The sequence below is a fragment of the Mastomys coucha genome, unplaced genomic scaffold, assembly GCF_008632895.1.
Source record: "Mastomys coucha isolate ucsf_1 unplaced genomic scaffold, UCSF_Mcou_1 pScaffold22, whole genome shotgun sequence".
In the NCBI taxonomy this organism is placed as follows: domain Eukaryota; kingdom Metazoa; phylum Chordata; class Mammalia; order Rodentia; family Muridae; genus Mastomys; species Mastomys coucha.
In genome coordinates this window covers 181,101,782-181,117,052 of record NW_022196905.1, presented here as the reverse complement: position 1 = coordinate 181,117,052, position 15,271 = coordinate 181,101,782, and the positions used below count along the sequence as shown (strand labels likewise).

The window sequence follows — 15,271 nt, the reverse complement described above, 5'->3', positions numbered from 1 at the left end:
ACTCAGATTTTACACCACCCGTGTGTAGTCTGTTTGTCAAAGCCAAATCCCGTGCCCACCTGGCCAGAGTCCCTTGTCCCACGGAACAGGGACCCAGCGAGAAATCCCGGTCCGTGGCACCAATGGCCTTAGGCCACCTCTGTGAAAGGGCTGTTCAACACCCAAAGGGGTCACAATTCACAGGTTGAGAAACACTGATATAATAAATACAATTGCAATGCCGTACTATGTAATTATAATATATTTGAGTACAACTGTAGCTGAGTAGACATTTTAAACCCTACTATGCTCTCATATAAATGTCTTACAGATAATGTCATATCAATACAGTAAACAAACTTCCTACTTTTTCCACTATGTACCATTTCACTAAGCTTGTGGACATACTAAAATTATAAATTATAAGTATATGCATCAGGATCCTGTGCTCAAGCGATAAAGGTTGAGGTAACAGTTTTGTGTTATTCAGACAAGCTTTCCAGTACTGGCGAAGGACAGCACAGCATATCACACACTTAGTAAAAGCATCCTTGCCACCTGGAACTCGCATGAAAACACACAGTATTTGTCTTATCTTTATGTGCATACATTTAAAATTATTTTTTCCTATTACTCAGTCTCCATTAAAAAATATCTATCCCCATTTAGATTCCTATTCCATGTGCTTATTTTTTTGTTTTGTTTTATGTTTTTATTTTTCTCCTACCAACTTCTTTTCCTTTACTAAGTGGACAAAATTATCCTTGAAAGATGAATTTCATAATAACTTTTCTTTTTTGGATAATTTATTTATTTACATTTCAAATGTTATCCCTTTTCCTGGTTTCCTTTCCAGAACCCCTCTATCCCATCCCCTTCTCCCTGCTTCTATGAGCATGCTTCTCCACCTGTCCACCCGCTCCTGTCTCCCCGCCCTAGCATTCCCCTACACTGGGGGAATCGAGCCTTCTCAGGACCAAGGGTCTCTCCTCCCATTGATGCCAGACGATGCTATCTCCTGCTACATATCCAGCTGGAGCCATGGGTCCCACCATGTGTACTCATTGGTTGGTGGTTTAGTCCCTAGGAGCTCTGAGGGGTCTGGTTGGTTGATATTGTTCTTTCTAAGGGTTGCAAATCCCTTCAGCTCCTTCAGTCCTTTCTCTAACTCCTCTACTAGGGATCTCATGCTTAGACCAATGGTTGGCTGTGAGCATCTGCCTCTATATTTGTCAGGATTTGACAGAGCCTCTCAGGAGACAGCTATATCAGCATTATTTGCAAACATTCAAAGACATTTCAATTGACTTAGCCAGCCCCAGTGAGTTATTTCTACCTCCACTGTGTAGGCAGAAAGTTACTTATCACTTGTAAGAGTGATACAAGGGAAGCCACTGTTGTTCACTGTTCTCTTACCATATTAATTGGTCAGGGTATTTTATTTACTCTATTTTTACATTATCTTGCCACTTTTTTAAAATTTTATTTTACGTGTATAGATATTTTTGCCTGCATGCATATCTATGTACTACTTGTATGCTGGGTGTGAGGCATCAGATCCCCTGGGACTAGAGTTACAGATGGCTGTGAGCTGCCATGCGGTGTTGGGAACTGAACCTGCATCCTGTGGAAGAGTGGTTAGTGCTCTCAACCACTGAGCTATGTCTCCCAACCCCTTATCTTGCCACTTTATAAACAAATCCATTCACAATAAAGCAATAAGGGCTAGTGTGAATAAATTATGTTATTTTCTTAGGACACTGATATACTTATAAAGGATCTTTAAATAGGTTATTTAATTTTTGATCCACTTTAACAATGTTTCCATGTATGTGTGATAATATAACTAATAGACAAAGCTTAATTTGTATTTTTTCCAATTACACACCATGTATTACCAAGAACAATCTAGGCCTAAGACATTGTAAGTAGCTATCTCTGTTTAGTCATCAATGACTAAAGTTTCAAAGCAGGTAAAATAACATAAGTATAACTCGATTGCATTAGCACATTTCTATTTCTTTATTGGTATAATAAATAATAATAGACAAAGAATGTGGGAAAGTCTAAAAACATAATCAATACTAATAATACCAAAACAAACAGTTTACAAATAGGCTGATGCAGATCAATTTCACATTCAATAACTTAAAATAAAGCCAGTGTTTCCTATTTTCCTATGCAAAAGCAAATAATGGTTGGAGTGTATGCAATTTATACTACACACATCTTACAAAAGAAGATAAACAAATCTATTAATCTTTTGACATGCAATACATAAATATATTAACTTAAACTCACTACATTATTTTATAGTACCTTTGTATAAACCAATTTTATCAGGTAGCCAAAGTTCTATTAAATATTCTAAAATTAGTTTTCAATGTGAAAATCTAGGATTTCTTTTTTCTTTTTCTACTTCTTTCTTTCCCTTCCCTTCCCTTCCCCTGCCTGTCCTTTCTTTTCCAGAGCTGGGGACTAACCCTAAGGCCTCATGCACGGCAGGCAGGCAGACCCTCTACATTAAGCTACTTACTTCCCAGCACTTTTATCATTGGCAGGGTTCTTCTAAGTTGCTGAGATGGCTTGAGCTTGCACGACAGCCCAGGCAGACACTGAGTTGTGACCCATGCTGGCTGGTCTTTCAAGTGGGGTTTTCAAGAGAAAGTTTTATTTTCTCTTTTAAGACATATTATTTCAATAATAATGGGTTACATATAAGTGATTCATCACTACTGACTGGATCAATTTTGCATGTGGTCCTTTTTTTCAAGGTACAAAACTATTTTCTACCTATTAAATAAATATACATCAACCTTCTAGGCCATTTATATTAGTTTTGATGCTATAGACATATGTTAACAATATCCAATATGTCACTGTTCTTATTTCTGTATGTCACACCTGCAACTAGGAGCGCAGGATGATGATTTCTACTGCCACTGCTCTTGCTTACATCAGCACATGACTGCTGTGCTTTCTTAAAACAAAAAAAATCTAAGTGTCTGTTAAAATAAAATACCTGAATCTCTTTTGGCTTTGGTACAAAAAACAAAACACAAAGAACAGCAAAAACAAACAAAAATTTACATAAATCCAACAATGTACATTACATAAGTACTTTTAAAAGCTGAAAGTACAATGTAAACCATCCTACTGCTTAGTAAATTTTCACTTGTTTTCTGAAGTTACTTCAGTAAAATTAAATACAAGATAAATAACAGAGACTTACTAACAATTTAAGGTCCAGGACAAGTCTGAAGCAATATTCACTGTATGAAAACACGCTCACAGTGCAAACATGAAGAAAATGTGTTTCCATCTATATTCTATCATTCATAAAGTATTCTGAAATAAAGGACATTTGTAGTAAATAAATAAACAATCTAAATATTCTCAGATAGTCATTGGGACTACCCATGTGTAGGGAATGAAAAAGTTCAAGGCAGTCAACCACTGCTCTGAAAGCTCAGCTGATTATATTTAGTGTTTGCAGCAAGTTTTCTCTGGCGGTGCTCAGGCTCAACCCTGGCTAATGCTTGTGATTAGAAGATGCAGTTTTCCTCTGTTTGTCAAAAATGTAAATTTCATAGCATCTCACGTTCCCTTCATTTTCTGCATGCTCTGACCTTACATTTGGATCCACTCAAAATCCTGCTCCTTGCCTGGTCACATAGATCATAATCCTTCAATTCGTGTTTAGGAGGATCTAGTTAAAAACACACACACACAAAACACCAAAGCGATATTTATGTAAGTCAACATAATGACATTAATTTAAACTTTTACAGAAATTATATGAAACAGTCAGGCACCTAACTGAAAATACATATAAAATGAAAGAATCATGTATTTAAAAAAAACTTTAGTTTATAAGTGCATAGCTTTTTTTTTTAAAAAAAAACTGTGTTTATCTGTTTGTTTCTATTTGTGCAGGGAAGTAGCATGTGAATGTGCCATTGTCTGCATGTGGGAATCCATGATCAATTCCATCATGAGGATTCAGGTCGAGGTTTTGTATCAAGTACATTTATCCACTAAGACGTCTCAGTGGCCCACATTCATGTTTTGTTAAGAAACTCCTTTGACATTTAGTTTCAGAGAAGTCTAGATTTAGGCGATCACTTTAAGCTATAGTTCTATGCACTAATAATGACAATCAGGGTTGGTGTGAAGCTATTACAAGCAGAGGGAGACACTATCTTCAGGGATGGTAGTACTTTTTCAGTGCATTGTTCTTGTTCTTGTTCTGAGAACTGTGTTCTTGCAGCATAGAGTTTCTCAGAATACAACTATGGAAGACCCTAGGTAGCTGAATCACAAGTTACAAGTCTGCTCTTCTCTCAGTATTTTAAACCACTACTTCCCAATGTGGATTCTATACACTGAGAGACCTCAAAGCTACTTCACAGAATACTGAGCATTGCAGGTTCTTTTTAGAAAGACAAAAACCAACAGTAGCATCCTGAAAGCCCATAAATCCTATGAGGAAAGTAGCAATGTGGCCATTTCCTTTTACATTTCTCAGAGTTGACAAAGTGTGATGACTGGTTAGTGTTGTCAAGTGACAGTAGCTATAGTCACCTGGGAGACAGGCCTCTGGACTTGCTTGTGGGAGTTATACTGGTTGCATAATGTGAGGTGGATAACTGACCGCTCTCTGGCTGGAATTTTGAACAATATAAACGGAGACAGTGAAGTAAGTGGCAGGATGCTCTGACTGCTCTCTGCTTCCTGACTCTGAGGAGATATGAGTGAGCTTCATGCTTCTGCTTCCTTCCTGCGAGGATGGACTGTAAGACTGTAAGACCTTAGACTGTAAGCCAGAATAAATCCTTTTTCCCTTAAGTTGGTTTTGCTAAAGTAAGATACCAAGCAATTGTTCCTTTTTACAAACCACTTTGAGGAACTGAAGAAGTGCCTCAAACTTGAGAGGAATAGTAAGAAATATACATAATTACATATACTCATCTAAAATAAGCAACAAAAACATCATGAGAATCTAACACAGCTGACCAACATGATACAGTTATTATTGATGTTAAAAAAACAAAACTAATCTTTCTGGAGATTAACATATTTGAAATATTTCTTTGATTCAGATAAAAAAGGAGAGACTTCCAGATTCATTCTCAGTTACTGCAATGAAGGGTGATAACATATTAACTAAAAAAACTAATTTTACCATAAGAACACGGGGAAGCTCAAATCATGGTTTGTCATTCACTATCAAGTTACCCTGAGAAATCACTTTCTAGTTCTTGACTCCTCTTCGTTGTTAAATGAACTGTCAATCTAGTGGGGGCCATGGTTGCTAAGGCTTATAAGCCCTGTACTCTGAAGGTAGAAGCAAGAGAATCCTGAGTTCAAAACCACAAAAATCAAGAGGTAGGGATGTAAACCAGTGGTAAAGTGGCTGCCTCACATGTCCAAGGCCAGAGGCTTGATCCTCAGCCATGCAGGCAAGGGAGAGAAACATACCTATGTGTGAGAATGAAGAGGGATGCTTAGTATACTGTCACAGACCTAAACTTGTTAACAGTAAAGCCGCCATTTTTTGGCAGCCATTTAGAAGCATGCTCCTCCAAAGGAGTGACACATGTTCTGTAGGTGCTACAGGTCCTGTGTTACAAAGTACAGTTTGGATTTATTGCTCTGTACTTGCAGAGGAATGGGACTACAAATTTAACACAAAATTTCTTCCTTCCCTTTCCCTTTCTTGAGAGTATCTCTGTGCCCCAGCGTGGCTTGGAAATGGCTATGGTACTGAGGATGACTTTGAATTTCTGATTCTCCTGCTTCTGTCTCAGCTGTTGGGAAAACGAATGCACCACCACACCTGTTTTACATTCGTGGTTCTGAAGACTGAGCACAGGGCCTCATGCGTGCTAGCTGAGCGTTCTTCCAACTGAGCGATGTCCTCAGCTACTTAGCATACAGTTTTTAAAGTATAACACCCTCACTGTCTTCAGTAGTTATTGTAGGTGTTAATTAGGTTTCTATCAGTTACGTTTTGTCAAACATGGGATTGAACATGTGTTCCTCCATTAAGATCTAACCCCAATCCCTTCCCAGCTATTGTCTAGATGTTATAAAAAATAATGGTGGTTCTTTATAGTTACTGAAACAATTAGGACAAACCTAAGCTAACATACTTATCTGCTGTGAAGTTCTTTTTTCAGGCAGGATTTGAAGGTCGGATACTTCTGCACTGCTTTATAGCCCTGTGGAATAAAGGATTACAAATGTCCAAATGTATGCACAACATTGCTTAATTTATATGTTGACCATAAGCCAAACTTGATACTGGTTACCAGAGGCCGGGAGGGTTGGTATGCACAGGAGCAAGTGAACCAACACAGTTTTCCAGTCATCTCAAGATGGTCACAGAATGGCAAGTAAAGCTAACAACCATGTGCATTTCAGAACTGCTTAAAAATAGAATCAAATGGCTGATGCTACAAGTATGAGATTACATCAATTAGATGATCACTCCATAATGTATTCACGTAACAAGATTCTACACTGTATCCCATAAAAATATACAATGACTCTATCTGTCCCTTAAACACAAGTAAACATGTCAGAAATGCAGGTGCACATGGGATAGTGGACACAAGTGAGAGTCACTGTGCTTCAGAGGGAAAATTGGGCCAAAGGCTTACAGTGTGGGTCATACTAACCTTAACCTTCTTACTTTTTTTGAAGAATAATAAATGGATTTCTATGTCCCTCCTTACAAGTGTCTCTAGTGTCCACTAGGTGGCACTTAAATACAACAGCAGTTTTTTCAAGACAGCTTGGGCAAAAAGTCATTCCACAAATCTTTGGATTTCACTGATTAAGGTGATATTTTCTCTCTATATGGAGTTTTCTACTTAAAATGTTTATCCCTGACTATAGCACCTGTTAATTTTAAAAGGATTTTTTTCCTCTTCTGTTTCTGCAATATCCATTAAGTATGTCAGATGTGCAAACACTTAATAAGTTACATTATAACAGAAGTTAAAAACAATGATTTTGAGAAAAGTACAGATGAACTCCTGTTACTTTTTAGTATGTCGATTAAAAAAATAGTACAGGAAGCAAAACTGATTTTCAGTCTATTTTATAGCATAGCATAGCGTAGCATAGCCTAGCACAGCCTAGCACAGCCTAGCACAGCATAGCATAGCATAGCATAGCGTAGCATAGTGAATGTGCATGGACCCTATTTCCTACAGGAAGCATCTGATGTGCAAGCAGAAGCAGGGATGCTTACTAGCGAGTCTGAAGCTAATGGGAAGAATAAGGACAAAACAAAACAAAACCAGCATACCCTTCTCCACATAGCAATAAAGACACCCCCTAATTGAACATAAAACTGAATTAAACAATCAAATTTATTAATATATTAAAAAATTATCTTTTATTACTTCATATTTTTTTGAAAGCAGGTTAAGGGCTATACAAAGTTTAAGAGAAGCACTTCATGTTTATAGTCTTAAAATTTCACATAAACTTTTTCTGAACTTAGATTTAAAACAAATTATCAAACTGTTTGAAATCTGCAGGCTTACCCGGAACCCTCTATGGAGTCTGTCTTTCATAATCCCAATAAATTCTTTATAACTTAATTGGTCATCTTTGTCAACATCAAAAATCTTGAAGACAGTGTTCACCAAATGTGGTGAAAGTTTCAGTCCAGTAGCTACGTATACAGCACGTTTAAATTCATCTAGATAGATGCCATAAACAAAGAAAAGCAGTGTTTTTCTTTTAGTACATGATGCTAATTATTGCAAAGGTTGTAAACAGTTTTTTGTAAGCATGAGCCATGATGGAATACCGCAAATGATTTTCCTTCAAAAATCAAGTGGCAGCTCTACTGGGTTAATAATACACTCTTAATCAAGGAATGCTGAATGAGCAGGGAGACACTGTAGAGGCTATTATGATAAATAAATCCCCAAGAAACAGTTCAGATGGGAGACAGGATTTTCAGAAATAATCATTACAAAGGATCACACAAAACATGGTTGTAAAAGGCTCTGCGAATTTGGGGATGAGTGATTAATTCTGTCTAGATGCAGACAGAGGGATGGAGAAAGGGCAGGCAATGATTTCAAAAGGCTACAATTATGTATTGGAACTAAGTCTTGAACCCTGGATGGTTTCAGCAGTGGGAATGAGAAATGACAGATGAGAGAATCTGAAGGAACACATGCTGTGAGGGAGAGGAGACCAGGAGTGTGCTGACAATGAGCAGTCTGCTGAGGTAGATCTCAGAAGACAGAGGACCTGGGGAGGCGCCATGTAGACGGTGTCTTACAGACAACTGGGAAATTTAAGCAGTTGCGACTTTTGTTTTAGAAGAGCCTTCTGTGTGTCACAGGAAGAGCTAGTGAAGGCACGCTGCTTAGGTGTGTACTGCAACAGCCCTTACAAGGCGTGCTGAGAGCAGCAAGGAGAGGAACAGGTGGAGAGTGTTTCAAACATGAAAAGGTGACACAAAATATCTCCTGTTTTCTAGTTCCATAAAATAAGAGAACAACCTTCTGTTCTAAACTAAATACACTGACATCAATTTATTTTGAAAGAATATATTATATATTAAATATATGTTATATTAAATATATGACATATACTATATATTAAGTATATAGATTTCATTTGTTGAGACATGCCTTCCAATGTTTGAATACACAGCTTAGAAAAAGAATGAATATGAAGGAATATTTAGGTTTGGTCACTGCCCTCATCCCTTCTCTGCTTCTGAAAGAAGTAACTGACATCAACAGTTAGGGCACAACTTCACATTCCCCTAGGAGTTGAAATAAAAAAAAATCTCAAGACTATAATCTGAAATCTAACAAAATAGATTCTGGCAGAGGCAGGGAAATTGTCTTAAAGACATGAACAGACCAAACCTTACGCAGCAGGCTCCTTTTCATAAAGTGATAAGGAGAGAACCTAGAAGGATTTGGCTTCTTAGCCAACCCACAAAGAAAGACTGAGGCAGTCTCAAGAACACCAGGGTTTGAAGTTATATGACAGATATGGTTTTTTATAAATTAAAAAAACGATAATTTTATATATCACTCTCGAAAAACTGGTTAGTGTAAGCTAATGGCAAGAGGCTCTGCTTATGTATTTTTGGGTTTTGATTAGGGAAAGATCATGAGAATTTCTAGAACCGGTGAGTGCCAGCAGCAGCTCCTACAAGTAGACATCCATTCCCTGATGTAACCAAGTAGACATGAAGTTTCTTCTTAGACCTTTTACAATAAATATTATTAGTTCTTCCTTATAATATGAAAGGCCAAATACAAATCCAGAAAGAAATCAGCATGTTTCCTTAGACTCTGCGTACTTTTAAGTTTCAGAACTGATTTCCCACAGAAATGGTAAGACCAGGTTTCAGGTGAGCTGAGGCACAGTCAGGCATATCTCACCAGCCTGTTACCAACACCTCTGGGGACAAGGGAGGGCTTTGACACTGACATTTTGAAAGATGACTTCTTACCTTGTCCTATAGAACGACTTGCAAAGTTATACATATTGAGAGCTATTGCAAAGTCTTCTAAGTTGTTTAGAAACTGGAAAAATGACCTGAATTCATCAAATGTGATACCCTATTTTAGGAAAATAAATGTGAAAAATTAGTATTGACAGATGTATTACAATAAGTGTAATATATTATTAAAAGGGAACATTAGGAACTGCAATATACTTTATAAGCAAGCACTCCAGGTGTGTTTGGAAAAATTTCTCCAAATAAAACTTAGGACTCAGGCACAATTATTTCTATTGAGTAGAAGTGCTACATGCTTCAATAAAAATGACTGGAAAAGTTCTGATTATGATAATCCTCTAAACATCATTTATTAAACCTAGAAGAGCCCATAAAACACATTTGCTTTGCATATTTATTCCTTCACATGATTCAGTATCAGGCCATCAATATGTTTATGACAATACAAAAATCTAGTTGTTCATGTCAGCTGTCATTGAGTTGATCTTGTTCAGCTATGAAGATTCAGCCATGACAGCAGGGGGTGTGCAGTGACTCCAGGAAATGGCACTGAGATGCCCAGCACAGAGGGTTCTAAGGATGAAGGGCCTGTGCTCAGAGCAGCTTGTTCTGAGACGCCATGGTCACAGGTAGAACCATGGTCACAGTTCTACCCCAGGTGCTACTTCAGATAATAGGAACATTACTTGAAATAAAGATACCTCAAGTTGGATATAATCAACAAAATTTAAATAACTAAATATATAGGAAAAAGAGAACACAGAGCCTACAGCTCCAGCTTCCTACATCCTGGCTTTGAGTACAGGGTAAGTGAAGAAGGATCATCGATAATGGTGCTGGGCAGCCAGGGAACTAACTAGGAAGGTAGCCTTTCCAGGTCCCCAATTTAAACTTAGACATGGCAACAGCTTGCTATCAGTCTTAGTAGCTCCATTAGAATGAAATCTAAGCCCCCTTCTCTTCTGTCCACTGAGTTCTATCAGACCTGACACACAACTCCTTCTCATCACCTACTACTCTCCTGATTTTTATAAAATGCCTTTATCGTTTTCTCAAGTGACCTAACCCTGTCCCCTCCCCAGGCTCTTGCCGTTTGCTGCTCTCCTGTCTTCACCCAGATCTCTGCACACTTACTGCATACAGGCTCTGCTCAAAGCTACTCAAGGACTTGCCAGTAAAGCAGCTTTCTTTTCCAATCTTCATGTCCTTGTCCTGCCCACAGCATTTGCCTTTATCTGAAAACATCTTTGTACTTATTTTTCCTTTCTAGCAGTGTACATTCCTACTGAAGAAAGATTTGCCTATCTTGTTGCCTCATCATTTGCTCCTATAATAAGGCTTATAGATACTCAATATCTATGAATGAAATGAAAGTAGTTTAGACATGTTAAGTGCCATTCAAAGAAAAGGTGCCATCACATTTCCTTTCTTTTCTTTTACTGTGGAGAAAAGGATGAGTAGTGGTGGGTGAAAGGGAGAGATTTAAGTAGAGTACAGTCAAAGAACTGCTGCCTTAGAGTCTTGGGTTTGAGTGGACAAGTGCCTTAGGTCATAGTATCTCCGTTTCCAAAAGAAATATGTCAGTGCCTGCAAGGTTGCTCTGAGAGTTGAAGAGGGAATCCACATCAAGCAATCACCACACTGAATACATGATGATGTGATTATTTTTATGATAATAGTTGTAGAGATACTTCTACAATTAAATTTGTAGAAAAGCTGAACTTAACCTCAGATTTTTAAATTTTGGAATAATTTTAAATATAAAAATTAACTGTAAAAAAACCTGAAAACTTTCTATAAAGTCATTGTGCAATTTGACCTTCTGAGCTTTTCAAGTTTCCATTTAGAAAAAGAAGACAAAGAGATTGAAGGTCCTATGTAACACTATAGTAGCTTAAATAGCATAATTATGATTTTTATTTCTAGGGAATTTTCTGCTGTTCAGGAAATACAGCTTAGTCAGTAAAACAGATATAAGTCATTTGATTAAAAGATAAACTAATAGCCAAATGCACCAAGCCTTTTCTCACCCCCAGATCCTTAGGGGAGTCTGAGAATTTTTAAGACTGTCACAGTGTATCCACTATAAACAAACTCCAACTATTTGCAAGTTTTCTTCAACAGTTTAACCTGATCCTTTCATAAACACAAATCGAAGGCAAACATCCCAGGCTTAAAGGGATACTTGTGACAGCAGTTCTATTTGGTTGCAGTGAAGCATTCAAATACCACTAGATAATGCAACTTCTCAAAGGGCTGACACTACATTTGCTACCAAGCAAATAGACAAGGACTTGTCTTGGGTTCTTAACCATTCATGCCACCAAAAGCTGCAGAAAAGCCTCTTTAAATGTAGATAAGATCACTCACTCATCAATGGCACTCTTCAAATGACCTTTCATTAGAGGTGCTATAGAAATAAACACTGGGTGACAGAAATAATGTCAATACCAGCTGCCTTACGTGTTTTGGAACTAGTCAAAACACCAGAATAACTGATCAGAATTCTCTTGAAAAGCAGTAATAGTCATAATTTGAAAAAACAAAAACAAAAACAAAAACAAAAACCAGAACCTAATAGCCTAAGTATTTCTAAGAATAATGATCTCTACTTGAATATAATATATCCAAACATAGGTTTTAATTCAAGAGGAGCTAGATTAATAAAGTTATTTAGTAAGTCATTACAAAAAGGCATTTACTAAATAGTACTTCAAAATAACGACTATAACAAAATAAACAAAGGATTAAGAACCTTCTCTTCAGGTATACTGTAGCGCACATTTTCCAAAAATACTGATGTATTTTCCACATTAGTATACCGTAGAAGAATATGGGCAAAATCTTCTTCACTGATAGTACTCATTCCATTAGAGTAGGAAAGAAATTCTATTTCTAGAACTTCTGTTTGTAGATTATCCATAAATCTGTGGTAAAATATGAAAAGTAAGCATGATAAATGGTCAGACATTTACCATCCTAGGAAAGGTTGCATGGATTGCATGGAAATAATTTAATTATTTCTGCTCAGTGACGGTGGTACCTGAACAACTGGCTTTTCTCTCTTGGCGTTTGAGCCTGCCTGTCTGCAGAATGGTCAACAGCATCTTGTAGGGTAGAGAAGATACTGGCCATTTTTACTGTGGCTTATTGAGACTGAGGAACTGACTGAGGAAATCTCTTCTAAATACACAGGATATAATCCATATGTACTCATTTTCTATCTTTTAGACTCTGTGCACTGTTATTGATATACCTGCAGCCAGCAATGGTAGTGCATACTACACACAATATTTTCTGTTAAGACCAGAGCAGCACAGTTTCACTTTATTTGATGATTTCCCAAGATAATCTGACCTTAGCAGTTTAATAATTTTAAACAGAAATTTAGCTCACCTATAAAAATCTTCAAAGTTGAGCTCAGCTTTTCCTTTCTTTCCAAAAAAGTGGACCAGAAGTGTAGTGTCTGCTACTAAGCTTGTGATGTCATCAGCACGCTTAAAAACATAATTTAAAATTAGCAACAAAAAGAAAGAAACAAACACAAAACAAGACAGCATACCAGATATTTTTCCAAGAACTTACTCAGAATCTAAGTCAAAAAAGGCTAGAGAGGTGGACCCTGGTCAAGAAAGGCTGGAGAGGTGGCCCTGGTCAAGAGAGCTGGCTGCTCTTCTCAAGGGCCCAGATTTGGTTCCCAGCACCCACATGATGGCTCCTAACCACCTACAACTCCAGGGAGATTGGATAGGGGTTTTCCGAGGGGAAACTAGGAAAAGTGATAACACTTGGAATGTAGATAAAGACAATATCTAATAAAAAAAATAAACCCAAACCCAAACGCAGCCAAACAAAACTGCCAAAAAACGCCTATCTTGCAGAGAATAAATTAAAGCTCTTGAAATTCTTTAGGAATTATTCCAATGTTCTGTTCATAATTAAGTAATTGAGGATGGATTTTCTTACTGGTCCTCAGTATACAGTTTCTGTCCAGTCTGGGGGACCTCTGGTACTCATTCTCATTTAAATTCCCTGACAAGCCATAGCATCCTCAGTGGTCACAGTCCCTGAGGAGAGCCACACTCCCACACTCCTACACCACAATGATCAGAGGTCAGACAGCAGTCCCATCTGGTGGCTAGAGGAGAAGATAATACAGGTAGCCAAGTATCACACACTATCTTTAAAAACATTTGCTTACAAAGCATATTATGAATGTTGAAGGACGAGAGAGGCACCAGCCCTTCTTTCAGTGCCCATGTGAGGAGAGAGTAGCCTGGAAGACACTACATCACTACTAACTAGGTGGATGAGGCACACTCTTCTAAGGGAAAAGGACAGGATTTAAAATCAGAGGTCTTGATTTCAATGACCTCCTGGGCCTTCAGCTTCCTTATCTGAAGATAGAAATAATCCTGTCTATAATAACTTGTAGTAGATAAAGTGTACACATGCTCCTATTGGAAGTCAGAGGTATGAATAACAATTGATTTTGCCTCAAAGAGCTTAAACGTAACTGGGTATGGCAGATATCTCGGAGGCATGTTCAAGCTGAGTTAAGAATGGGCACTAAGCCTGTCAGCATGAAAACAGTATACCCATCTGCAAGCTACAAAGATGGAGCAGGTGAAAGATTTTTTTCCTTTTTTTAATTGAAAAAATTTCATACATATATTCATTCACATATTCTAATCATGTTTTACTAATTTTGTCAAGTTTAAAAAGCTGAAATATGACTTAGATGACAAAAACTTTTCCATGATAATTGAAAAAAGGATTGTTACATGGTACAAACTTACTTATTTGTTGAATACACACTTTATTTACTGAAATTAAATCTATATACATCTGAAAACAAAGACCTTCAGAATGAGCAGCTGCAGGGGCACTACATATGAGGGCACAGGACACTGCCTTTAGTGCTGAGCTGCCACCACACTCACGGTGAGGTGATGACTCTAAGATGAGGGCTGTTTACCGGGCTTCTACAATGACTTCACTGAGCAGCTCTGTCTACTGCGCAGAGCAGACCTTTGGTCATGGGTTTCAGTGTCTAACCTTACTAGCTTCAAGTTCCACTTATTCAAGTAATCCAGACACTCAGAGGGCCAAGTAACAGTTTGACAGCAGAGGTGGAGAAAAAAACAGAAAATGCAAAGGGGGTCCCATTTCCATCTGAAACTAAGAACTGGCGCCATTGGGAGAGCCAAGCCAGTGTCCTTGGCATCCCAACAGTTTACACAACAAATTACAAGAACATAGAAGAAAAAAGAAAATACTTTACTTCTTTAATTCTTGTGCTTATTGTTAAAAACATGATTTTGAGTGGTTTGTTAAAAAAATGAATTCAGGTGGTTTCATAACAGTGGAAAAAATACCCTCCGAGTGAAGAGAGACCCTCGTGGCCATTTAAACAGATTACTAACCTTTTTTTTTTTTTTTTTTTATTTTAGATATTTTCTTTATTTACATGTGAATTTCTCCATTCCCAGTTTCCCCTCCAAAAAACAAAGAAACAAACAAAAACAACAAAACCAAACCCCTGTTGCCTCCCCCTTCCCCATGCCTGCCACCCCGCCTTCTCCCACTTTCTGGCCCTGGCATACTAACCTTTTTAAAGCTAAAACTGGTATTAGCTGGGAAGGAGCCTGGTCAGACAGAGTGCAAGGCTAGAGGTGCAGGGCAGAGTAGTGTGTCAGACAGAGTGCAAGGCTAGAGGTGCAGGGCAGAGTAGTGTGTCAGACAGAGTGTAGGGCAGTAGTAATGTGTCAGACAGAG

The 15,271-nt window shown here is 37.8% G+C and overlaps 1 protein-coding gene across 8 annotated transcripts in view; it reads right to left on the bottom strand.

Annotated features, from left to right (window-relative positions):
• The window catches only part of Micu3 (mitochondrial calcium uptake family member 3), a 94,650-nt gene that overhangs the window by 21,651 nt on the left and 57,728 nt on the right, over positions 1-15,271 (bottom strand). For 3 of the 8 annotated variants that reach the window (XM_031339576.1, XM_031339578.1, XM_031339579.1), the window contains 6 exons: positions 12,890-12,990; positions 12,249-12,420; positions 9,485-9,593; positions 7,539-7,696; positions 6,135-6,203; positions 1,978-3,688 (listed from right to left, as the gene is read on the bottom strand). In XM_031339576.1, coding sequence (XP_031195436.1) covers positions 6,135-6,203; positions 7,539-7,696; positions 9,485-9,593; positions 12,249-12,420; positions 12,890-12,990 — 609 coding nt within the window. In that variant the 3' untranslated portion in view covers positions 1,978-3,688. Of the gene's footprint in view, positions 1-1,977; positions 3,689-4,563; positions 4,773-6,134; positions 6,204-7,538; positions 7,697-9,484; positions 9,594-12,248; positions 12,421-12,889; positions 12,991-15,271 lie in introns of those variants that run through there. The other 5 variants (XR_004109889.1, XR_004109890.1, XR_004109888.1 and 2 more) reach the window with 5 other exon arrangements.